The sequence below is a fragment of the Arvicola amphibius genome, chromosome 4 (genome assembly GCF_903992535.2).
Source record: "Arvicola amphibius chromosome 4, mArvAmp1.2, whole genome shotgun sequence".
Classification (NCBI taxonomy): domain Eukaryota; kingdom Metazoa; phylum Chordata; class Mammalia; order Rodentia; family Cricetidae; genus Arvicola; species Arvicola amphibius.
The window spans coordinates 142,910,276-142,935,481 of NC_052050.1; the positions used below are offsets into that span (position 1 = coordinate 142,910,276).

At 42.3% G+C, this 25,206-nt stretch overlaps 1 protein-coding gene across 6 annotated transcripts in view; it reads left to right on the forward strand.

Annotated features, from left to right (window-relative positions):
- Positions 1 to 25,206, forward strand: part of Unc5d (unc-5 netrin receptor D) — a 511,352-nt gene that overhangs the window by 421,511 nt on the left and 64,635 nt on the right. For 2 of the 6 annotated variants that reach the window (XM_038327784.1, XM_038327789.1), the window contains 2 exons: positions 9,843 to 9,875; positions 24,281 to 24,466. In XM_038327784.1, the coding sequence (XP_038183712.1) occupies positions 9,843 to 9,875; positions 24,281 to 24,466 (219 nt within the window). Of the gene's footprint in view, positions 1 to 9,842; positions 9,876 to 23,511; positions 23,527 to 24,280; positions 24,467 to 25,206 lie in introns of all 6 variants that reach the window. The other 4 variants (XM_038327785.1, XM_038327787.1, XM_038327783.1 and 1 more) reach the window with 3 other exon arrangements.

The following is a 25,206-nucleotide window of genomic DNA, read 5'->3' on the forward strand; positions in this document are numbered from 1 at the left end:
CACTTAGAAAAACACAATAGATAGTAAACAACCTGAGCTAGGAGTCAAGGTTCCATTGTAGCAGTTCAGATACTTTGTTAACCAACTGTGACCATGGGCAAAAATCGTAATATTATACCCTGAAAAACAACCGTCAAAGCTCTGAGAATTGAAATCATTATAATTTTAGACCTTTGATATTGATCTCACATATGTGGGTGTGTATACAAACGCATATGTAATGTGGAACTGAGTAAGATATCATTGAATTTTCAGTTTTCTGGCAGGGCTTTCATGTTATTTTGAACACTTTATCTAATTCTACCACACAAAGTTAACCATTTGAGAGGCAGTTGCGCAGGATACAGGACAACTTTTAACTAAGAAATAAATTGCCCCGTCCCAGTGAAAGAGGACACCAGACTCACTTGGTGCCAAATGGTGTAATTCAGTTTTCTTCGCACCCCCCATACACCCATCATTAGAAAGCTACCATGCCCTGAGAATGCATAAAATGTGGGAAATGTGTGGGCTCTCACATTCTTGTGTTTGTGATGTAACTAAGATGAAAGACTTAGCATTAAGTCAGTCTGCAAATGTTTACAGAGTACATGTTCTATTCACTTCCTGTCCTTGGTGATGAACTAGGAGGAATGGCAGTTTGATTTATAGCAGTAAGTGAATTTGTGGCTAACAGGAGGACTGAAGTAGCTTCAAGAACAAGATGGACTGGTCTTGCTGGAACAGGCCTGTAATCTTACCCCATAGGGAAATAGAGGCCAAATGAATAGCTCAGGAAATCGCAAAAGAAGCTGGGCGGTGGTGGCACCTGCCTTTAATTCTTTAATTCTGCACTTAGGAGGCAGAGGCAGCAGATCTCTGTGAGTCGAGGCCAGCCTGGTCTACAAGCTAGTTCCAGGACAGAGAAACCCTGTCTCAAAAAACAAACAAACAAACAAAGTCAAAAGAGAAGGGAGTGAGGGAGGAAGGGAGGATGCTTGGAACACAGATCTTCAGATTATAGTTTCTCTTACAGAAGGTCTTTGTGCTCCAGGTTCTATCACCCACACATAGCTAGCACCAGATATTTTCTACATAATTGATCAGTCATTATAGTTTTTCATAACTGTCTACTTCATTCCAGACTTCCCCTGGCCAACAACTAAAGAATATTCCTTAAAACAGTAGGCCACTGCCATAAGCCTACATTTAGGTCAAAAGTCCCAGATAGGATTTTTTTCTATCCAACATTACTGAGATGAAGTTGACAATTACAAGTTGTTTACAGTTACATTATACAACTTGACTGTTCGATACATGACTACGTGTGAAATAACACCACTAATTACTTAGCACACTTAGCACCTCTCAGAAGATCTGCCCTCTGAGCAAATCTCAAGTGCACAGGATAGTATTGACCCGTAGTCATGCAGCTGGACATTTATTTCCAAAACTTCCTGATTGAGCTGCAATGAAACTTTGCATTTGTCAAGTATCCCTTGTAGCCCTTGCCTCACACTAAGGCCAGCAGCAACGCTTTACTCTCAGGTTCTGAGTTTGGCACTTTTAGATTCCACATGGACACGAGGCCGTGCAGTATTTGTCTTCCTGTGTCTGGCTTATATCTCTTAGCATAGTGTCCCCAAGTCTTTACATGCATTATGAATGGCAGGAACTCTTCTCCAAATCTGAGCAATATTTTGTATGATATACTACATGTATGTATACAAATATCATATCCCATCAGCTGTCCACCGTATTTTCTGTACCCCTTTAATAGTGGGCATTTAATTGTTTCTGTATCTTTATTATCGTGAGCAACCCTGAAGTGAACCTGGGAATATAGTTAATCGTCTTTTCAATGTGCTAATTTTGCTATGATGTTGAAAAATTAAGTATCTAGATATTACATCTGTCTTAAATGAGCACTTGCTTGGGACATCTTGTCCCATTTCTGGTGATTTGATTGGTCTTTTGCAGTACCGAGGGTAGAATACAAGGTATCTTGCATGCCAGCACAGTCTTCCCTCACTGAGCTCTGGATCAGCCTGTGTGTACTTTTGAATGTGTGTAGACGTTTGCTGCAGACAAATGCAAGGGTAGCAAGGCAAAAACCTCCCTGGCCCAGACAGGAGAGTTCAGTCTGCATCTTCCTTGAGGACAGAGGTGGAAACCTGCATGTTGTCACTTTGAAACCAGTTTTGAGCGGAGAGGTTTGTGGAAATTCTGGAAAGGCTTTGCAGCAGCCCCAGAATGTAAATGCCAACACAGAAAACAAAGCAAAGCACAGACTCACTGGGAATGTAGAGAGCATTGTGGAAGCTCATCTGTTTCCTCATGAATGAGGTCATGGACCACCCGCCTTTCTGTTTCTGGATTTGTTGAGTAAACACAGTGATCATCAGGCCCATCTCTTGCTGCAAGTGACAATATTGCATCCTTTCTTGCTGTTTTTATTGCACTATACATTTTTCTCTGCTCCCCTCCCTTCCTGCCCTCTCCCCTTCTACCAGCCAAATAGTATTTGATTGTGTGTATATACCATAAGATAGTTACCACAAGCTGTGGGGAGTTGGGAGCTGTATAGTTTGTCTACATACACCATGTTATAGTTAGAAAGGGAGTAGAGGGTCAGACACTAAAGTTGCCATGACCTGCAGAAATGTGCTATTTCAAAATAGCTAAAAGGGAGTATTTTGAATCTTCTCCTATCAAAGAAATGGTGAATGCATCCCGTAATGGACATCCTGATTACCCTGCACAAGGCAGGGACACATTGAAACTTATTATACCACATAACTAAGTAAAGTTATATGTCAGTAAAAATTAAAACTTAGGTTGACATTAAATCCGGAAATTTGAATGATTTAGCTCAAATTGAAACATAGAAGCACCACCTGTAAGAATAGTCATTAACGATACTTATTTGTCTTAGACACGATATTTTGTAAAAAGGAAGGGAAGAAACGCTCCTCCTAAATGAACACTAATCAAGAGCCATAGCAGAGGGCAGTGCTGGAGCCATTGTCATCAGATGTGACATGCATGTGGCGGTGCCCTCAAACACCACCTAATTAGCTGATGGGATCGGGAACAAATCTTAGCTGGAAGATGTCAACAGTACTGTTTCTCACTTCCTAATGTGTACACGTGGTCAACCAGGTAGGTTTTTTTGCCACTTGTTCCCAGAATTCCAATATCCAGGCATTGGGAAGTCAGTCGTTGTCCAGGGGACATCAGTCAGAAGATGCTAGGTGGTTTTGTTCTCTCTGTGTGTGTATTTACTGGACATGTACAGACGGTATTTCAAAGGGACAGTAGATTCTCATGATGCAATATGGGCTGGGAAGCTGGCAGAAGTCACAAAGAGAGCAGAAGACTTTGACCCAGCTTGTGATAGCGTAAACATATGACCTTCCCTGGGTCCCCTCTGGCTTATCAGGAAAGCATGAGAGATGCATACATGCACACACATACACAGATACACACATACGTAAGTAAGAAGCGCTCTGCCTTCCACTCTTCTATTGTGCGTTCTGTTCACTGCTCAGGTTTAGAGTGCATACAAACACTGACCGGCAGCTGTATTTCTGTGTGTGTGAACACTCAGGAGGGCAGAATCCTGACACATCAAGTCAGTGTCTGCCTGACACTCAGGCACCCTGGAGTGGTCAGTGTGAAGCAGGCCTCCTGTTTGAATGATTATTTTTTTTTCAGTGCTAACTCAGGGCATCAAGAAGGCCCTGGGACCTCCTGCAGGCTTTGGTAGCATTCTGTCTGGTTTAAAACTAGCTGGTAATTATTTCTAGCTATGGGGAAAGAGGTAATGAATGAATAAGTGAAACTCTCTGATAATTAAAACTTTAGCCTGTTTTCCCCATCTGCAAATAATAAAGCAACTTTTAATTAGCCTCTGAGTGGCTGTTTTGCATTTGTGTATATGTGGTATAATATATATCACATATATATGTGTGTGTGCGCGCACATGTATGTATATATACATATATATGTGTATGTATATGTATATATATATATGAGTGTGTGTGTGTGTGTGTGTGTAGGACCAATATTAACTGTCATCCTGGATCACTCCCCATTTTAATTTATTGAGGCAGGGTCTCTCACTTGAACCTGAAGTCCATCCATTTGGCTAATCTATCTATTCCCCCAGCTCCAGGGATCCCCTCCCACATTCTGGGATAGCAGGTGGGCCTCCATGCCCATCCAGTATACATGTGGTGCTGGGGTGCAAAGCTCAGTCCTCGCTTGGGGGTGATTTCCCCGCTGAGTCATTTTCCCTGCTCTCCCCATATTATTCATGCTGTGGGTCTACAGCTGCAAAGCCCCACAGACCTAGTAGTCTCTTCACCTGAAGGGATTACAGGAGTTTATAATGTATAAAATCAAAACCTATAAAATAATTAGTTTTTGTGAGAGAGGGGAATGCCACGTGCTAATGAAGGAATCACCAGAGATCTCACGGACTGCGTCTCCGAGGCAGGCGGCTTTTCTGGGAGACTGGAGTGGGAAGGGGTGTCCCAGAGAGAAGCAATGCCATGAACCAAATCTTAAAATGGGGCTGGGAGTTCATAGATGTATCCGGCAGTTGCATGAGTTTAGTTGACGATCTTTAGGCATGAACTCATATTCGGAGTGGTGCGACCATGAAAGCACAATTGGCTATGGTCTGAGCAGCAGAGGATCAGGGTAAAATATTGCGTGCTGAGGTTAGAACTATTGTAACAAATAAGGAAACAGCCAAAGTATGGATGTAAAAAAAAAATTAAAAATCAAAACAGATTATCCCACATTTGTGTCACCCTAACAATGTGAGTCTGAAAAATGGGTAAATTACAATAAAAGAGTTAGTATGCACACTTTAGGGACAGAAAAGATTTCAAAGAATGAAATCTACAAAGAAGGAAATGAAAGCAGTCTTTAGAAATGAAAGAAAAGAAGGTTAAATGTTGACTACGGTGGCATCCTTGGTTTTCATTCTGCGGAAAGAGCTATGTCTTGCATATTGTGTACCTTGGTGGCCCTGTGGGTCTCAGAAGCCATACAGACACAGGGGAAAGAAAACACTGATTTATTCACCATTTGAAAACAAGGGCACAGGTGTCAAGGAATTACAGTCCATCGCCTCCAAAGAAATGTGGAGTTAGAGATGCAGTCCCTCTGTCCTCAGGCCTGCTCTCTGAAGTCCCCAGCGTGTGAGTAGCTTGAGCCTGGCCACATTTGGTTCCAATAGGACTGAGTGCCAGTGGGTGGCTTTATGAATCTTTCAAGAACAGTGGAGCCCACGGAAATGCTTTTGGGAACCTAGATGGAAGGAAAGAAACAAGGGTTAAAGTAAGGTAGAAGAGAAAGAAACATCATCAAAGGTAAAAAGTAAAGTGCTTCCTCTCTCCCTCCCCCTTCCTTTCCTCCCTCCCCTCCCCCTTCCTTCCCTCCTGCCCCTGTTGGACTCTAGCGTCCAAACACCAAGGAGGAGTCGCCCCCAGAGACCACCTCACACACCACAGCCGATTCAAAAGCATGAAGATTTTATTAATTCTGTCATGACAGGGTCCCTCAGCATTCTGGAAGCCAAGAGACCTCGAATAGCTGGCACAGGCTACTTTTAAAGGAGAAGGCCACAGAAGCAAGGGGGGTTGTGATTGGCTTATTCGAAAGGGCTATTGCCAATAATTGGCTGGAGAGCTGTTGCCAGATCAGATGAGTTAAGAGGTCATTTTGACCCCTGTTTCCCAGGGGACTGAATCAAAACATACGTATATGGGTAATTGTTCAGGAACTGAGTACGTGCATGTGTAGCTGTTAGGTCCTTGGTTCCCAAGGGAGGAGAGGAAGCACTAAGGCACAGAGACTGAGGGGGTTCAGAATGGTCAGAAATGGCTTCAGAATTGTTTTAAAGTCTTACACCCCACCATCCTCCCATTCCCCACCCCTCCCTCTCCTTCCCCTCCTTCTCCCACCCCATCCTCTCTCCCATCCTCCACGTCCATTTCATCCCTCCCTCACCTCCCTTTCTCTCAAGCAGATGCACACTTTTACATACACATGTCCTGGGGGCAGGGAATCACAAAACCTTATTTGCATTACAGTAAATAGTAATAACAACAAAGGCAGAAAGCAACACATTAAACTATAATTTTCCTACGTGAAAATGATAATGTAATTGGTAATTTCCTATGTTTTCATACTACCACGTATGCAAGCATACATATTTTTATCTACTGGCGTATACATAAAAATCAGAGAAAAACCTAAACTTGCTTATCTGGTTTACCATTAGCAGTGTTTAATTCTCTGCGGTGAATTTTTCCCTCCCCTCGGTGCCTGTCTAGGCTGCTTAGGAAGTTAACAGCAAACATGATCTTCCAAGATACAACACCTTAAGACTCTGTTAAAAATTCCTTTGATTCATTCACTTGTAAATAAGGTAGAGTTACAGTCGCTTATCACCCATTTCCTTCCATCCTTTTGACCTCCCAGGGCTCAAGGCAGACCTTAAGAAGTGGCTGTGATTTCCCAGAACTACTACTGCTTAGCTGCCACGGGCTCAAAATTGCACTAATTCAGTGCTTGTCAAATAGAAAACTGGCTTTCCTAGGCCTGTCTGTATGCTCCCCCCTCACTGCCCCTTAGGGAAGCAGAGACTAACTGGAGTTGACCACACACAGCCCCTGATTTCTTGCCAGGAAGTAGTAGTAATCACAAAAAACACAAACTCCAATTAATCAGGACCTCTTGGAGTAGGGCCCAGGCCTGGGTGTTTATTCTAAAAGCTCCCAGGTGATTTCAACGTGCAGCCAACATTAAGAACCTTGGCCCTAATGGATTAATTTACTAGGGGGGCATTTGAATGCGGCCCTTTGGAGAGGGAGAAATTAAAGTGGAGAGGCGTTGGTTGACCAAGGCCAAGTTGTTTCATGGCCTTAAGCTTTGTGAGAGAATGATTATGCGAACAGAATAAAACAGTGTGGTGTGGGCCAAGCCTGCAAAGTTAGAGAGGACGCTAGATGGCCTTCTCTAGCACATGCAGAGGGCCTATGTCAAATTCAGTGTTTAACTGAGGAAAATGCTGTTCTCTGGCCGCTTCCTTTCCAGGTACTCTTATTTCACAAAGCACAGCAGAACCCAATTTGGATGCTAATGCCAGGGGACTAATTCCTTGGGGCTCCAGAGCTTTCCAGCTTTTTCTAAAAGGTGGCTGTTGAAACAGAAGACATGCTGGCCAGGAGAACAGTAGCCTTTTGGGGCATTTTATACTGCAGCAGGAAACCATTATGAATGGCTTTTCTTCCATATCATCGGTTGCCCCCATGAAGGCTAACAATGGTGGATTCGGGCAAAGGGTTCCTAGAGCATTTCTGGATCCCTCTCTTCTTCTGCACAAGAGACTAAGCTGTGACTTAGTTTGGTCTCACTATGGCAGAGACATTAGTTTAAGTGTCATTCAAGCACCCCGTCCCAAATCCGTGCAGTTCCTGACCTGGCATTGTGATCTGTTTCCCAGCAGGAACACAGATAAGCATCAGGAGTTACTGGGCTCGCAACCATCTTCATTTGTTAAAATTACTTCATTGACCACCATTTATTGCAATTATTAAGCCAACCCTGTGTCATGATCCTGTATCTTCCTGCTTAATCCTGAATATCAAACTCTAAGGGTATTACTTTGCCCGGTTCACTGTAAGAACCTTCAAGGCACACCAACAGGATATGGAACCCCTAAAGATCAAGTCCAGTTGAGCCCCCAAGTCTGTGTTATTTGTACATTGCCACATTGCCAAACACCTTGGCTCCAGAACTGGGTCAGAGGGAAACTCAGGGTTTCCCTGTGGGCCCTTGTAACAGTGTCTCTGTCTCCAGACCTTAACCCTTGGCTTCTAGACCCCATTTCCTCTTATTTCAAAGCTGTTCCCGGTAGAATCCAACCACCCCATTTTTTCTCACAGCTTGGCTGTCAGTATTTTTCTCTGAAGGCTCCATCTTGCATCTCACCTGTTCTTAATGGCATTTCATTTTGTTCCCTGGTTTAATTCCCAGTCCCCGTGGTTCAGAAGAGAAAATACGGTTGCGCTCAGCCAGAGTTCTAAACAGATGTTCCCCCATCTCCTCTCGTGGGTATGACGATGCATCACTTTCAGGCATCTTAGCCCTGGCCCGCCAGCCTCTTGGTGCCTGTGCCAAATGCATCCAGAGCCTCGCAGTAAGCAAACCGGAAGCTCCGCTGAACCCACCAAAGCCGCCGCCTTCTAATTGTTGAGAGTAGTAGCATCTGGATGTCTCAGCTGCCACCTGCTCTCGGGGAAATGTGTCGAGTCTGTGTGAGGGGCATGCAAGTGTTCTCAGAAATGTGAATGAAAAATCCTACATGAGCATGTCAACATAAATACTATACTGTCGTCCCAGAAAGCATTCGTTTTGAAGACAGTACCTGCTGCTGTCTCGTTCTCCCCTACCATTAAATGATCCATATACAGGAGTATGGTTTGCATCCAACTTGTAAAATCTTCTTCCATCACAGGTCAGACTGCAAAACACACAAAAGCCATATGCCAAGCACCCTATATTTATGTACTATGAGAACTTTCTGTAAAGATCAATATAAAATTCAGAAGTGGGTTTAGCTGGCCGAAATTCCTAGGCAAACTGACCGTAGCAGCCTATCTGCCTGGGAGGAGTTATTATGCCGTCAATAAGATACTGTTTATGAAGTTCTAAAATATATAGCATGCTGGGTTTGATTCTGTTAAAACTGTAATCCACAATGAAAGCCTCACTCTATGTGGCCATCTTCAGGCTCATAGAGAACAGTCTGTAGAAGGTAACCTCGCATGGCCCCAGCTCTGTGACTCGGTGAGTGGCCAGTGACCTTGACCTGTGTAGTCTGGAAGCCTAGAAGAGGACTATGAGAGACACAGACACCCCCGTGAATTCAGGAGGCTCTGCAAAATGTTAAATCCTGGCATCTTAACCTGGCATCTGTAAAGTACTCAATCTGTCTTCTGCAGTGGTGTTTAGCCTGAAATGGAACCAAGAACAGGAGGAAAGAGGGAGACTCTGGGCAAAATAAAGTAAAGCCACAGGCTCCAAAATCAGTGTGAGATTTAGAATTAGATGCTGGTGGGGAGTAGGACCGGATGGTGCTTGGTGCTCAGAGAGCCTTGGGAAGAACTGTCACAAACGCCTCAGCTGACTCTGACTGCTGTGAGGTCCCGATGACCTTTGCCTTTCACTGCTACATCCCACCAGCTTGCTGCACATACAACGACATCTTCTTCACTGAGAGAGACAACACTCATTTAAACAGATTGGGGGCAGAGGGGACAAAAACCCAAACCGAAAATGCTCCCAACACCACATCCATTCCACAGGGAATGGCTCAACAGGCAGTTTGGAAGTTTGCATCCAGACCATGATTACTGCAAACCACTGCAGGCTCTCTTTACATATTTATTCCCTGGCTCATTTTTCTGTCTTCATGTATACTGAAATGGCATCTATTGCCTGAACAGGCTGCTCCCTGGGCATTAAAAGGAGCAGGCAGCAAGCTCCTTGCACTTATCATGCAGATAAGAATCGAGCAGAATCAACAGAGGAAAAAATATGCTAGAAAACTGGAGAGAAAATATATTCTTAAATAAAATAATCATCATATGGAAATATTTCAAAAAGAGGCAAATAAAAAGTTAGAATGCAAAAGAAAAAAATGTGGGCCCCATAATCCATATTGCCTGCAAATTGGAGAAAATGTATCATTTATAGAAGGCCATACAAAGTAATACAGGGAATATATCTGCTCCATGTAAATTTATTAAATGCAACTTTCTTTTTCTCTTTCTTTCTTTTAGATAAAAAACCTCTTCATGAAATAAAACCCCAAAGTAAGTTATTTTTCCTCTTGTGAATATAATTTATTCTCATATTTGCTGCCTTGCTGTTGTATTTGTTCAGGAGCCAAACAGAAGTGAAGTCCTCTGACAGATCCAGGGCTTTTGGGGCCTCTCCTCATTGAGTTTGGAGTCGCATATCAGAGGTTTAAATCAAAAAGAAATATGCACGCCCTTCCCCTCCCTCAAAGCAAAAGTAAATCTCTCTTCTTGATTCTTTCTGCCTCTAAGTCCATTTCTCTGCAGATGTCATCTAGGATTCTTATTTCTGGAGAGATTTATAGCATTAAAATTAATAAATATTTGTCAGTATACACATGCATGAGAGCAGCTTTGTGGGCAAACGCCTGGCTCCTAGCCCTTCCAGGAAAAGGCAGGGAAGGAAGGGTTCTGGAGAATGCCAGCCCAGAGTCTCACCTGCTGTGGCATCCATGGTAACTAGGTAGATTAGAGCCAGCACTCCACAGTGAAATAGGTCCAAGCTGAGTGTTGGTGTTGGCTTCAGTACCCTAGCTACAGGCTTGCTTTCTGAAGATGCCTTTGCATTATTTCTGTTTTGCTTCCAGGGGATTTAGAGAAAGGAGCATGGCTTAAATGGTTGGAAGCCTGGCATTTGACCCCATGGCTCTCAGCTGATGCAATTATAGTAACCTGGAGGCCTTTGAAAAATTGGGAGTTGGGGAGCAGGGATTAGAATCCAGAAATCTTTAGTTTTCAGGGCTCCTCATGTGATTCCATTATGCACTCAGATTGCAAACCATAGCCATAGAATTTGTGAATGGGAGACCAAACAGATCAGAATCTTTGAGTATGATGGGAATTTAATAAACATATTCTACTTTTGGAAAAAAACAAGTAAATTAGAATCTATGATGGGGGATAATCCTCGGATTGACATATTATTGTGTCTAAGTAATTGCATGGACCTAGAGATAGGTAAAGCATACTTAGGAATCTCAGGCTATGAGACAAGAACCACACAGCTGACATCATTAGCAGAAGTAAACAGCTGCCCAGCTGCTTCGAAATGTAAAGCTTGAGAAACCTGTCTCTGTCCAGTTTCTCTTATTTAATGCAAGATGAATGCCTTCTGATAATTTAAATTCACAACAGTAGAATTCAAAGCTCTTAGGAGAGTTAACAGCTCATATTAGCTAACTTCTTTGACAAAAATCAAGACCTTAGAGAACAGACAGAAATAGGTACCCAGGGGTGGGCATCAGAAAACATGATGGGACAATCCAGGCATTTTGTCCCTGTTCTACTCTGTTGCTATGGGCAGCCTGTAGCACATGGAGGCCACTAACTTAAAATCTGAGAATTCTGCAAGACAAAACCTTCCTTAGTGTCTTTATCTGCTGCTTCTATGTATAAAGGAACCATTGGTGACCAAGTGGTGTACTTTTGTTCCGTGCACATTTGCTTTGGAAGACTGAGTTGGGAAGAACTCAGCACTATGTGTATGTGTGTATGTGTGTTGACATGAGCACATGCTGAGGGAGGGAAACTTAATATTTAATATTGAGCCCATACTTGTGTCCTGACTCTCAGGGAGGTAGCTAAGATGGCTGGACTCTCTGATTTCTCTTAGTCTCATGTGCATGCCATCCCGCAGTTTGGGTATAGAGAGTATGACAAGATCATGGGTGTCCATGTGGTAACCAATATGAGGATTATTAATAAATGCATATGTGTGTTTTAAAAAATTAATTTCATGCTTGGTCTGTGAGTCCTGTGACTTTCTAATTTGGTTACATCTGTACTTTCAGGCATAAACCCCACAGAAGCTATTCCTTGTCTGTAGGGACTACAGAATTCATTTGTGCTTGGGGTTCTCGCTCCTAAGCACCATGCTTAATTGCTGGATATGGCAACAGAATCGCTTAAACTGTTTGAATTTGTGATTTCCCTAAGAATAAAACCATACCAGAATCAATGTGATTGCAAAAAGCTCCCAGAGGAATCCAGTCAGGGCTCTGTGAGCTGCATGGTTGGAAGTGCATTACACAAATTCAGGTTTGTCGTTCAGTGGAAGTGGGGGCTGGGTTTAAGACTACATGAATCATCACTGATGCAAAATCAAAGTCAATTATGAAGATAATTGAGAACCTGTTCCTATATATAGCAGTACACATCATCTTCCACACGCCCTGGTGGGTAGACTACATCATTCGGAGGGAGTTTTCTACACCGTTCTCCAGAACAGACAGGCAAAGGAGCTGGCTTTGCGTTGCAGGGAAGTACAAAGAGAAAGTGAAGTCTTAAGATATGTGTTGGCAAATCATAATGACAAACTGGGGAAAATATGCGCACTGCATAGCTCATGAAAGCACTTATTGTAAATGAGATAATTTAATCAATTACGTTTCCTAATGTACTAAACCGAATGTTTCATTTTCTGCTTCTGCACATCTTAAATTATCTTCAGGTGCTTTATGAGATTTAATCATAGTTAATAGAAACTTCATTACCATCAAATGTGCTTTCAATAAATGTTGTGTAACAATGTCAGGAGGTGCAGTGAAATATAGTAGGTTCTGAATGGCAAGCATGAACCCCCAGAGTCAAACTGAAAAATGGTTGCATTCTGACAGTGAGACTCCTTGGAGGCTTGGAGAATGGGGTTTTCAGAGTGGCTGTAAACTCTTGAGGGGTTGCTGGCTCAGCAATTTCAACAAAGAACGGCACTGACAAGATTCAGCCTTACCCCAGAAAATGGTACTGCGCTCTAATCTCTTTCCAGCACCCTTCTACACAGTTGTCTTTATAGGAATGAGTGCCTACAAGACTGGAGACATGGCCCAGAGGTTAAGAGCACTGACTGCTCTTCCAGAGGACCCAGGTTCAGTTCCCAGCATCCACATGGTGGCTCATAGCCACCTGTAACTCCTGTTCCTAGGCATCCAAGGCCATCTTATAGCCCCTGCAGGCAGTCACTGAATTCATATGGGGCATACACATATATGCAAGGAAAAACTTTCACATGTAAAATAAAAATAAATTAATCTTGAGAAAGAGATAGAGGAGGGAGGGAGGGAGGGAGGGAGGGAGGGAGGGAAGGAAGGAAGGAAGGAAAGAAGAACAGGAAGGAAGGAAGGAAGAAAGAAAGGAAGAAAGAAGTGTTTCCATCAATGAAATTAATGGTTCCAGCTCCTTGGAGACATCTTCAATTGAATATCTCCAAGGAACTAGTTCCAACCTCACAATTCAATTTGTTCTTCTCTACCTCCATCTTTAGCCCATCCCACCTGTTATCTTCTCCATTTTAGTAAACAGTTGATCACCAAGTCAGTGGTCTGGGTTAAAATCTTAGTCTCACCTATTTCCTTCTCTATAGCCAACAAACCATCTGTGACTGCCTCTTCTATGCTCAAACCAATCTCTGCTTCACTGACTCCATCATTTACATCCATTTGCTCAAAAGTTCCTTTTGCATCCTTACTATGTGCTAAGATATGTTCTGCTGATTGGAAAATCTGCCCTAAGCCCAACATATTGTGGGCTTCATAAAGTTCACAGTTTGGGTGAAGAGGGAGTAAATATGAATGTCAGAAAATGCACCAAGTATGGGGCAATGATGTGACATGTTATGAAGAGAAATTAAGTAGGATGAGGACCTGGGGCAGGCTTTGAGGGAGGATTGCATATCTGAATAAAGTATTCAGAGAAAGACTAATAAAGTTGCATTTCAGAAAACACTGAATAATCAAGGCAGCACAGATCTGGAGTCCCTGGGAGTGAGTGCTCAGGTTAGTGGACCATCAGAAGGTGAAGGCTCTGAGGTGAGAACTTGCTTCCAGGCTCTGGAGGAGATATACAAAGGTAAGGTTATACATAGCCAAGTTACAGAAAGGGTGGTGTTAGTTAAGGTCACAGAAGTGAGGTGAGAGGGGAAACTCCATTGCATCTTAGGCTGTCATAAAGATGGTGACCTTGACTCTAAAGGAAGCGGAAAGTCATAGAGGGCTTTCATTCAGAAAGATATGGCCTAATATTTTCAAAGACATACTATAATTGCAGTGTCAAGTGTAAACCCATAGGGAACCAGAGCAGAAGCAATCTATTACAATGACCCATTACAAAAATAATCTGTTAATATGGTTAAACTGTTAGAGTAATCTAGGCTCAAGATGACTGTGGCTTTGGCTGGATGGACAATGGTAACATTTGAAAAAGAAAGTCCTATTTGATGATAGATTGATATGAAAAAAGAAAGATGTTTTGGGTAATTACAAATTGGGGGCTATGCATAGGAAGGATGGAGTTGGCATTACTAATACTGGGAAGACTTGGTGAATAATTTTGAAAGGAGAGCCCAGAGTTCAGATTGAGTGTCCTATTAGGTGCCAAATGGAGATTGGAATGGGAGGATGAATACAATTGCTCACAGGGCAGAGAAATGCATATTTGGGACTCATTAGTGCTAGTATGATATTTAAAGCCATCAGGTAGGTTGAGGTCAAGGCTTTAAGAATGTAAGTAAAGAATTGCTGAGGATCAGGCTAGGGAAGATAGCAATACTTAGATGTAAAGGAGGTCAGCGTCACTGCAGAGAAGAAAAAGCATGACCACATTAGGAAGAGAAGATCCAAAGGAAAAGGAGATGATCCCACAGTCCCAGGCAGTATAATAAAACCATGCATACACTGATGACAGGAAATGAGAAGCAAAACTGTCTGAGAGACAAATGGAACAAGTGGGAAGGAGGAAGAGTGAAGTGTAGTCTGAGGGAAGTATGTTCAAAATATACTATATCCCTGCAAGAAAATGGCCTTATAAAGCCCCAAATAATGAATATAAAAAAGCCAGGGACCTGGGTGACAAAGTCAAGCTGTCTTCCTAGCAGAGATCTTCAGTCATCTTCCCCTGCCTAATGTTTCCTTAAGTCAGCTTAGCTGAGCTTTTTGCAACTTAAGTTCTAGGCAGATCTCCTGCCTGTTGAAGCCTCTTTGGGAGCTCACTAGCATCCCCTGAAGCACAGCACCTTCTTCTGATTAGTTTAACGATCTGCGGCTGGACTTCCTGGCTCACATCACAGCCTTTCCCCCCACAAAATCAAAGCCCTGAGTATACCCTGGCATTTGGGCTTATTGTCATTTGTACCTAAGAACTTGGCCTCCACTTAACTCTTAGTGTGCTTAATTGATCTTCCCTTAATTTTCAACCTAAGCATCACTTCTGCAAGACCTGTAATGTCTGGGTTAGGTACTCTGTCATTCAGAATTTAACTATTCCCCTCTTTCTACTGCATTTTGATTACCTTGATGCTGTTCCACATCCCATAGTATGTCTTATACTTGAAATATAGTTTATGCTTCATTCTGGGTATTGTTATTGTTTGTGTCTAGCCCACCCAAGGGTTTCTTTTTAAATTAAGATTTTTTTTTTTTTACTTTAAAATATATTTTGAAGCCGGGCGGTGGTGGCGCACACTTTTAATCCCAGCACTCGGGAGGCAGAGGCAGGCGGATCTCTGTGAGTTCGAGGCCAGCCTGGTCTACAAGAGCTAGTTCCAGGACAGGCTCCAAAGCTACAGAGAAACCCTGCCTCGAATGAATATATATATATATATATATATATATATATATATATATATATATATATATTTGTTTATATACCTATAGTCTGATCATATCTATCTCGTGAGTTCTGTCTATAAGCTCATGAGTATGGGGTACCCACTGGGTCATGGGCAACCTAGCAGCAGCCACGTCCTCAAAGGAGAATGGCTATCCCTCCCTCAGCTGCCACCAAATGCAGTAGCTTTTCCACTGAGTGTGGGGCCTCAGGGACTCCTCCCCAACCCATGCTGGAATTTTGAATTTTAATCCTAGGCAGGTCTTGCATAGGTAACCACAGCTGTTGTAAGATGGTATGTGCAAAATCCATTTCATATTTAGAAATCAGAAGTTCCCAGCTCTCCTCCTTGTCTGCCAGCTCTTAACGGTTTTTTCTAGCCTTTCTTCTGCCATATTCCTGAGCCTTGGAGGGGGGGGGGGGTAATGTCTATTATTGAACGGCTTGGCACTTTGAATTGTTATGAGTCTTTTTATTAATGACAACACACTACAAAAAGAAAAAAAATCCCTGATTGTATTTGAGAGCAACACAAATCTAATGGTTTAATAACATGATTGTTTAGCAAAATATCAATAATAGGTTCCCTCCTAGGGCTGAGAGTTTCCCCAGTCATGAGTCTTTGACCAGGTTTATAGTAATAAACCCATAATCCCTCCTATGGTGTAGACCTTTGTCCGATTGGAAAGCAATTTGTTACCTTCATAACCATCCTGACACTGTTGTGCCACTGGGCCTATCTTGCCTGGTTGGCAAGAGTCTAGTGCCGTGTAAGACCATTGATATCTTTTTCCTACAGCAGCTTATACAGAACCTTCTGGATCTATATAGGTGAACTCTCAGGGAGCAAGTTTTCTAGTCAATGAAGGCTAATTCCTTTATATCCTGCATCTATAGAAAATAGTGTCTTGAGCAATAGGGTTTTGCTACCTTGTCTAAGTGGGCACCTAAGAACAATAGCAATGGTTTGGGTTATTTCGGGTGCCCATGAGGTCTTCTTGAGCAGTAACAAGTAGGGAGGTATCCTGTCAATGACACTGAGATTTTCATGTAGAAAATCCATGTCTTTTGGGAGTAGCACACTCAAGCAGGGGACTTTTATGCAAACACATACATGCACACACACACACACACATACACACATACACACACACATACATCTCCATAGTATTTTAACTATCTTACACACTAGTGGATTTGTATACAGCTTCTTCAAATATCCTTAGTTTTGGTGAATCTACTCCTTAATTTTTATTTTTTAAATCTTGAGACCTAGTCTCACTATGTAGCCCAAGCTTTCCTAGAGCTCAGGAAGATTGCCATAGCTTCCTGGTTGGCAGGATTACAACTGAGTGCCATTATACCTGGCCAGGACAGCGTCTCATACACCATCTTAGTTGTTGAATTTAGAGTATTACCAAGATCAAAAATATTTATTGAGTTATTGTTCTGAGTCTTCCTTTTAATTCTTTACTGAGTACAGTTTTGTTAAAGTACAAAATCCAGAATTTTGTTTCTTGGTAGCCAAAGTTATTCTTTTATGAAGAAGGTATTTATAATATACGGTTAGTTGTGACTCAATGAAGTGTGAAGGAAAAACCAGAACTGTCTTCTCTTTACAATGTAATACAAGATGGAACCTGAGTGGTTAGAGAAAAAGGAAGTGAAGAAATTTGAAGACTCACCTACTGTGTGGTAGGATATAACCACACATTGGCATCCTGAAATAATTTCCACCTGGATGTACGACCAAGGCCTGGCAACTAGAATGCTCTTCTTTTCACTCAAGAACTTTGCATCCCATGGGTCTGTCTGCAGCACATTGACTTGCAGAGGAGACTAATGTTTCCCAGGTAGGCAACTCTCAGAAGATGGAAGCTCAGTACCCGCCCATGTGGGCTTAATATGTGGTCATTCTGCCTTGGGCTATAGACATGAACAGCATTTTCAACCGGCAGGATTGTCTTTGGCTAATTCCTTTCAATCCTCCTCAGATTTCTAGGCCCCTCTGAGCTAGCATGAGGCTAGCAGCACTGGTACTATTCTTCCAGCCACACTCTAAAACATTTTCTCCCTTATTTTGTCCGTCATTTTTCTTCATCCCGTGCTGATTATTTTCAATTACATAAGTACAGCACTTTCCACAAATTGCATGATTTGCTTTGTCCTTCACAATCATTCTTCCTCTAAATCAATTCAGCACATATATGTGTGCAACATTTGTAATTTTCTTAGCGTTTCCGACTTTTTTTTTGCTATCTGATTTCTAGCGCTTCATAAGTATATGCTTTTTCCTACTACCATTTTCAGTGATTTCACTGGCTCTGTCCTTAATGGAAATAATGGGATTTGTTCATTAAACGCCTCAGAACCAAGCAAAGACACAAAGAACAGGGGCTAGACTGGTGTGTTCTTTAGTGCCAGTAGAGCACCAGGGTACTTGCTAAGACTGTGCATTCACAATCACTCTCTCCTCAGTGTGCTGAAATTTATAGATGTGTTGTCTTCAGTGGTCAGAAGAAAGTAACTAAGGTGAAGAAATTTGCTCAAAAGCTAGAATTCAAATCCCACTCTTTAGCTCTTTTACCTTGTGCCTCTCCCATTAGTAAAAGTGCAGTACTTTTGCAGTTGAAAGATGAGAATTTCCAGTTAAACTACTGGACCCTTCACTTAAATTTTGGGTAAATACATAATAATTTCTGTATTGGCCCTAGATACTACATGGAAGTTATTTTATGCTAATATTGTTAATTATTGAACTGAAAAATTAGATTTAGTCCTATATTTTTTTGAGGCAGGGTCTCAAACTTACAGTCCCGATTAGCCTAGAACTAGAATTCATTATGTAGAGTAAGCTGTCCTTGAACTCACAGAGATCCATCTGCTTCAGCCTCCTGGGTGCTAGGATTAAGGATTTACGCCATTACTCCCAGCTAGTTCTATATTTTTATTCAATACATCTAGCATCCGTGCTAAAAGGAAAACTTGTGAAATAGTCTAGTAGGCCTGTGTGCCACCTACACTGGCCGCACTGAAGCTGCTTCCTGGATTGACCTTAGGTTGCCTTGCTGTGGGATTCTGGCTCAGTAGTTGGCTTTTGTGGCTTCCATTTGTTTTGCTTCTTCCTGGCTTCCCTTTCTGGAGATTTTCTTAATGTGGATTCCTTAGCAGTTCACTGCCACTTATATTAGCATTTCAAGTTTGTTTGCCTGGTTTTCTACAATGGCAGGAATGGTTGCTTCAGGACGCCCACTAGGAGATCAGGCAGAGTAGTATAGATGTAGTAGAAAAGTCCTCCCCATGTCCCCATACCAGGCCTAGGTAGCTCGAGGCCTGACGATAGGTTCCAGTCTGCTGTATGTTAAATGTGATGTATGTTCAATTTGTAACGTGTGAATTGAGTTAATATTTCATTAGCAAGAAAACTTAATATGTCTTTTACATTAGAGTCTGGGAAACATGGGACAGATGAACTAAACAGCCCTGGCTTGAGTTATCAGGCCATTGGTTACCACAGATGACTATAGAGGGCTGTCATTCAAATTTATTTCTAAGAAGGGGCCTTGAAAGGTCAATTATTCCCCCAGCCAACTCTGATAAATAGTAATAATGAAAAAATAGACTGTTACAGAGTCCTGCTGATTTTTTTTAAGAGACTTTCTGAAAGGAGATTTCACAATCTACCTTAGAAATATAGATGTTTTAAACAACCCTCATTGTAGGAAAGGTCATTTTAATATCAAACCAGACACCTGATTGCTTTAATAAAATGCCATATCCTCCCTTTCTATTCCTGGTAGAGATGGCAAGAGACTTTACTAGTTTCTTCTAAACAGATGGTCACTGAGTGCCTACTGTGGGCCTAGTCTCTTCTTGGAACAGCCCCTTATGCATCCCATCCCCAGGAAGCAAATGCTTCTTCTTTCTTTTTTCCTTTTTTCCTTTTCAAGGCCCACCCTCTGTTTCTCTTCAGGCATTCCTCTGTGGGCACTTTTTACTGCATCCATGATCCTTCCTTGCTTTGCAACTTGGAAATAATAGGTTTCTCAATCAGGTGTTTTGGTTGTTTTTGAGTTGTCTATAGATGTAGGTTATACTTAACTTTTTCCCCTATCGGATATGCTGAAGCCTTCCATGCTCTACCTAAAGCTTTTGTGACTTTTAGTAAAAGAAAAGTAGGAATAATGGAAAAGGAAAAACAACAGTAACACAATGGTATGCAAAGCCTCGCTTATGAAATTGAAAGGTCCAGCACCCTGTGCCCACAAAGGCAGAGTATCCCTGCTCAACCAATGCTTTCATTCAGAATCTCATTGAAACAACGAATCAGCAATTTGTTATGTGTGTCTGTGACAATTCTGTGTTTGTGAGAAGACTGGTAGTTATAAATGCATATGTACAAATGGAAATGGAAAGGAAATTCTTTTGTTTTGTTTTGTTTGTTTGTTTGAGACAGGGTTTCTTGTATAGCAGGCCTGGCTGTTCTGCAACTAGCTCTGTAGACCAGTCTGACCTCAAACTCATGAAGGTCCACCTGTCTCTGCCTCCCAAGTGCTGAGCAGCCCAGCAGAAAAGGAATTCTTGAAGCACAGATTCTAAAAATCACCCCCAGACTCTGGTTTCCTCAGTACTGTGCTCCTTCAGTTTGAGACCAGGCAAGCAAGCAATAAACAGTTGTGCACAATGATTAGCAAGGTTCTCTGGGAAATTAGAGAGAGAGTACTGCTTGTGAGAAGTTGAAAGCATTTGAGAAGAGCAAACCAACCATCATCCAGATAACCATTAGTAAAATGTGCAGTCCAAAGTGCATTTTAGGAACCCTAAGCCCTGTAAGTTTTAACGCTCATAGTCAAGCACAGTTAACTACACCACCCAGGATAGAGTCATGCCAGACAGGGGACCACTTGGGCTGGCACTAGGCAAGTAGGTAGATAAAGATGGGCAGATACTGCTGGAGGCATGTATATTACACTGACCTCTACGCAGGGTCTTTTATTAGCAGTACCCTCCTGACAGGTCAGTCAAGTACAGTTGAATGTGGGAGAGCAGTGCAGTGATGGGTCAGGAGGACACAGGAGCACATGTGGAGGCAGCTACATGTCCTAGGAAGTCACTGTGATATGCTATATGCTATGCAGTCATGTGTCCCCACAGCTCCCCTCAAAGGAATAGCCACTTCCCCATAGCCAAGTCAGTGCCTTCTGCATGCACATCCACTTGACAGAATATACTTGCATGTGGTGATTCTGCATGCCACCGTGGGAGTGTAGCTGTAACACATGCACACATGCATGTGCACACATGCACATAACTTTCTCCTTCTATTAGGAAGCTAGTAGAGAAAACATGGAGCTAAATCTTTGGTCTTTGTGAGCTTAGTCCTGAGCACACACATACACACAAAAAACCTCTATTAGCTACCCAGAAATCTATAGGGAAAACCACTCTCTATCTACTCTATGCTCTTGAAATCTTAGAAAGAAGTTAGCAAAGGAGAAGGAACAGTGCACATCACAAGCAGGCAGATAAAAGAGAGAAGATGGCAGTCAGGAGAAAAAGTATGGAAGTTCACAAACTTGGGCTGCAGTTAAGGATATCGGGTTAAAACTCTTGAGATATAAAATGGGGCCTGGAGTATTTGTATATGCCATCCAGGCTGAAGCTGAAATACCAGGAGTCTATAACCATCTGGCTTTTGGACAATAACTGACTAAGAATGTGGGCTGTGTGTAAACTCCACGCAAACACATGACAAAGTTGGCTCTCAAATATTTTTTTGAACTGATGGAACTATTGCATACTGAACTTGTGACTTCTAGATTATTCTTGTGAAATCAGCACCAGTTTGCTCTTCTTTCTGTAGTAATCCCTCCCTGGTGGCTAATAGCTTCCCCAAGTGTCAGGGGTATAAACTCCACCAGGGCCAATGCTCACCTGCAAGTCTAGCTGCCTTTTCTCCCCAGCCTAGCCAAAGTTCCCCTAGTCAGTGTTTGTTTGTTTGTTTGTTTTTGTTTTGAGACAGGGTTTCCTTGTGGCTTTGGAGCCTGTCCTGGAACTAGCTCTTGTGGACTAGGCTGGCCTTGAACCCACAGAGATCTGCCTGCCTCCGCCTCCCAAGTGCTAGGATTAAAGGCGTGCGCCACCACTGCCTGGCTCCTAGTCAGTATTTTTAAGAATTTATTTTTATTTTTAATTATGCTTACATGTGTGCCTTTGCATTGGTTTGTGCTCATGTGTGCAGATGCACACAGGCCAGAAAATGGGATTAGATGACGTGGAACTGGAGTTCTCAGCTGCCTTATATGGATGCTGAGAACTAAACTCTCAGGTTCCCTGCAGCAGTGTTCTTAAGCATTGAGCTGTTTCTCTGTTCCCTTTACTCAGGTGAAATATATATATATATATATATATATATATATATATATATATATATATATATATATTGGTTTTTCGAGACAGGGTTTCCCTGTAGTTTCTAGAGCCTGTCCTGGAACTAGCTCTTGTAGACCAGGCTGGCCTCGAACTCAGAGATCCGCCTGCCTCTGCCTCCCGAGTGCTGGGATTAAAGGCGTGTGCCACCACCGCCCGGCTCAGGTGAAATATTTTTAATGTAATATTTTGTTCTTGTAACTTAAGTCAGATGATTCAGTAATATTCCTGGGAAAGGAAACATGATAAACAATACATACCCTTAGTCTAAAGGGAAAGGATTGGAATGATGGTGATAATTCGGCCCCCTCATGTATCAAAGACCAAAATGGGAATCTGGAAGGGAAAGGCAGCTTTCCCTTGTCTCCCTGTTTTATCTCACCGGGTTCATATCCAGTGATTTCCATTTTGAGCTCTTGAATTTTACCTTGGTAATCTCCCTGGCTCCCGGCTCCAGTCTTCCTGTTTCAGTGCCTGGAACTCTAAGAATGCCTTTATCTCAACTTTACAAGCTCAGCAGCAAAGCAGCTGCAGCCAGTACACAGCCAGACTGCTCCCCTGCATGTGCGCCTTTGTTAAGGAGGTGTATGCTCCCCAGAAGTATCTTTTCAATGGTTTTCTCATCACTCAGCATTATACAAGGAAGGGAAAGAGCTAACTGGTCTCAATTCCAAGTCCGCTCACTGTGCCCAGTGTCCTGGTGTGATGTGTCTGCTGTGTCAGTGTGCTCTCTGCCCTGAGTGTCATTCTGCCCTCCAAGGAAACACGGGGATGGGAGCATGACCAGGTTGGTGGATGCCTCCTTGTTCCTCCAAAAGAAAGGCAGGCGTAGCATGGAAATTCTGCAGCAGAGGTGTGGTTCCTGTTGTTCGCAGTTCTGGGGAATGAGAGCAGCACGTCTGCCCGTCCCCATGCTGGACTTAGAATCAAGCTCTGCATCTTACCCTGTTGCATGGCACAGCTTCACGATGCTTTGCTTATTAAACGTGTCTGTGGACCTCCTGACCTTTCAGGCCTGACTCCTTCTGACGGCTGTGCTCCTCTTTGCCCGATATTTTCATGTGTTTCCTGCACTACTGCTGATTTGGTTCCACTTGGTCTCCACGTTCACTCTTTAATTTGGTAACACCTTATTTTATGGCCCACTAACTTCGTTGAAAATAAATCCACTTTATACTTGTGTGACTAGCATTACCCATTTGATAAGTACCATTTTAGGGTGCGAGGAATGCATAGTAAGTGTGATGCAATTACAAGGTAAATATATGATGTGTTTCTTTTATCCCCTCAGCCCAACCCTGGATGACAGAATAATTATTTCGGACCCATTACGTGTACTTGCTGCATAATCTGTTGGGAACTTAATTATGTAGTTATTTCTTGCCACCTTCCATTTCCGTACACTCTGGGATGTCACCTCTTTTAGAATTGCCTTGTTTTAGATAATTCTTCTATGTTGAGTTAAAATAGCCATTATCAATCTGCTTCTGGGATGAGCCACAACCAATATGTATCTGGAAAAGAATGGGAATTCAGCTGTAGCTTCTCCTGGGGATTGGGGAGACATCCACATCCTAAAATTAAACTAACATTTTTATTTTTGCTTTGCCCATGCATTCAATAGGATGGAGTAGGCGAGGTATGGGAGAATCAGCATGTGACCCCTAACGAAGTGTCAGAGTCTAACAGTGGCTTGGTATCAGAAAACAGTTCCCATAGACATAAGAGCCTATGGTAAAAAAAAAAAAAAAAAACATTTACCATGGACATAAGAGCCCTCAACAATCAAAATATTCTTGTCTCACATAAAAACTGCTCTCGTGGCGATTACATATGCAAAACTAAGGTTATTGCTGTACTCTGATAGAGTATATCAAAGTTGACATGCTCATAAACTCTAATCTCTTCTAACTCTCATACTGTGTTAGCACCCTACCCTAGACAGCTTTATGCTAATGCATGTGCCCCAAGCTCCCAATAAGGGGAGAACCCCCTCTTTTCTTTGTCATTTGTGTGAGTCTGTTTTCCCTCAAATAAAAATAAAAATGTAAGAACACTTTTCAGGTAACTATGACTTCCTTAAATAAGTTAAGGAGTTGTCTATTTTTACTAGAAAAAAAATGTTATATTCTTTGCAAAATTGATTCTCTCCAAGTCCATTACATGGTAAGCTACCTTCACACAGTTAAGATATTTGACTAGCCCTGCTCGGATTTATACAAGGAGCTTTAGAAACATGACTAGTATGTGAAAGAGAGTCTAACTTGAAGCTAGCTTCCTGTGTGATCTGAGCAGTAGGCTCCAGACTCCAAGAGCATACCATGTTCTGTCCTGGGGTGGTTCTATGGCCCGAGCCCATGTTAGCCACTTAGGACTTCTCTTGTGTCTTTCAGGCATAGAAAATGCCAGCGACATTGCCTTGTACTCAGGCTTGGGTGCAGCTGTCGTGGCCGTGGCAGTCCTGGTCATTGGTGTCACCCTCTACAGACGGAGTCACAGTGACTACGGCGTGGATGTCATTGACTCTTCTGCATTGACAGGTGGCTTCCAGACCTTCAACTTCAAAACAGTTCGTCAAGGTCAGCGGCAAAGGTCCCCCAACACCTTATCCTCAGGACCATGGGCCTCACTCACACAGGGGTCCCCATGTTCTTGACCCTGTGTGAAGGTAGCTCTTGGTCCTGGGAGCCGCTACCAAAGTGTTTCCATTCATAACAACACCAAATTTGATAAAATTATTTTCTTGGTCCTCAGCGACTGTTAGGATGCATGGATCTCATATTTTTATTAGCAACATTCCAGTGAAGTAGTTCAACCTTTGATATTTAGAATGCTTAATGAGTTACAGTTCTCAAATTATCCAACTCTTATCTTTAAAGAAACCTGAAATACTTTATATCTTTAAGAAATACTTTATATGTTTAATTTCATTAACTAAAATACTCAGCACTAAAGGCCGAGGAAACAGCTGTAGATCACAACTTCCCAAGCACCTTTATTATATAGATTTTATAATTTACTTATTTTGAATAAGTAAAAAGGATTTAAAGGATATCTGAGGGGTCAGTTAGACAATGACAAAATGAAATTCCAGGCTAAAGGACTTTCAGCTACTGTCGAGTCCAACCAACCTTTTGTTGTAGGGCAAGAAACATTTTTCATGTCAACTCACAGCCATGCTCTTTCTCAAAAAAGAGAGAGTCATTTAATGCTCTATTATGAGCCAAATCTATTCCTGAAGCCAAGGTGGGGATAGAACATATTTGGTTTCAATTTAAGACAAACAGAAACTGTTTCTCTTCAAAGGAAGAAGTTTTCT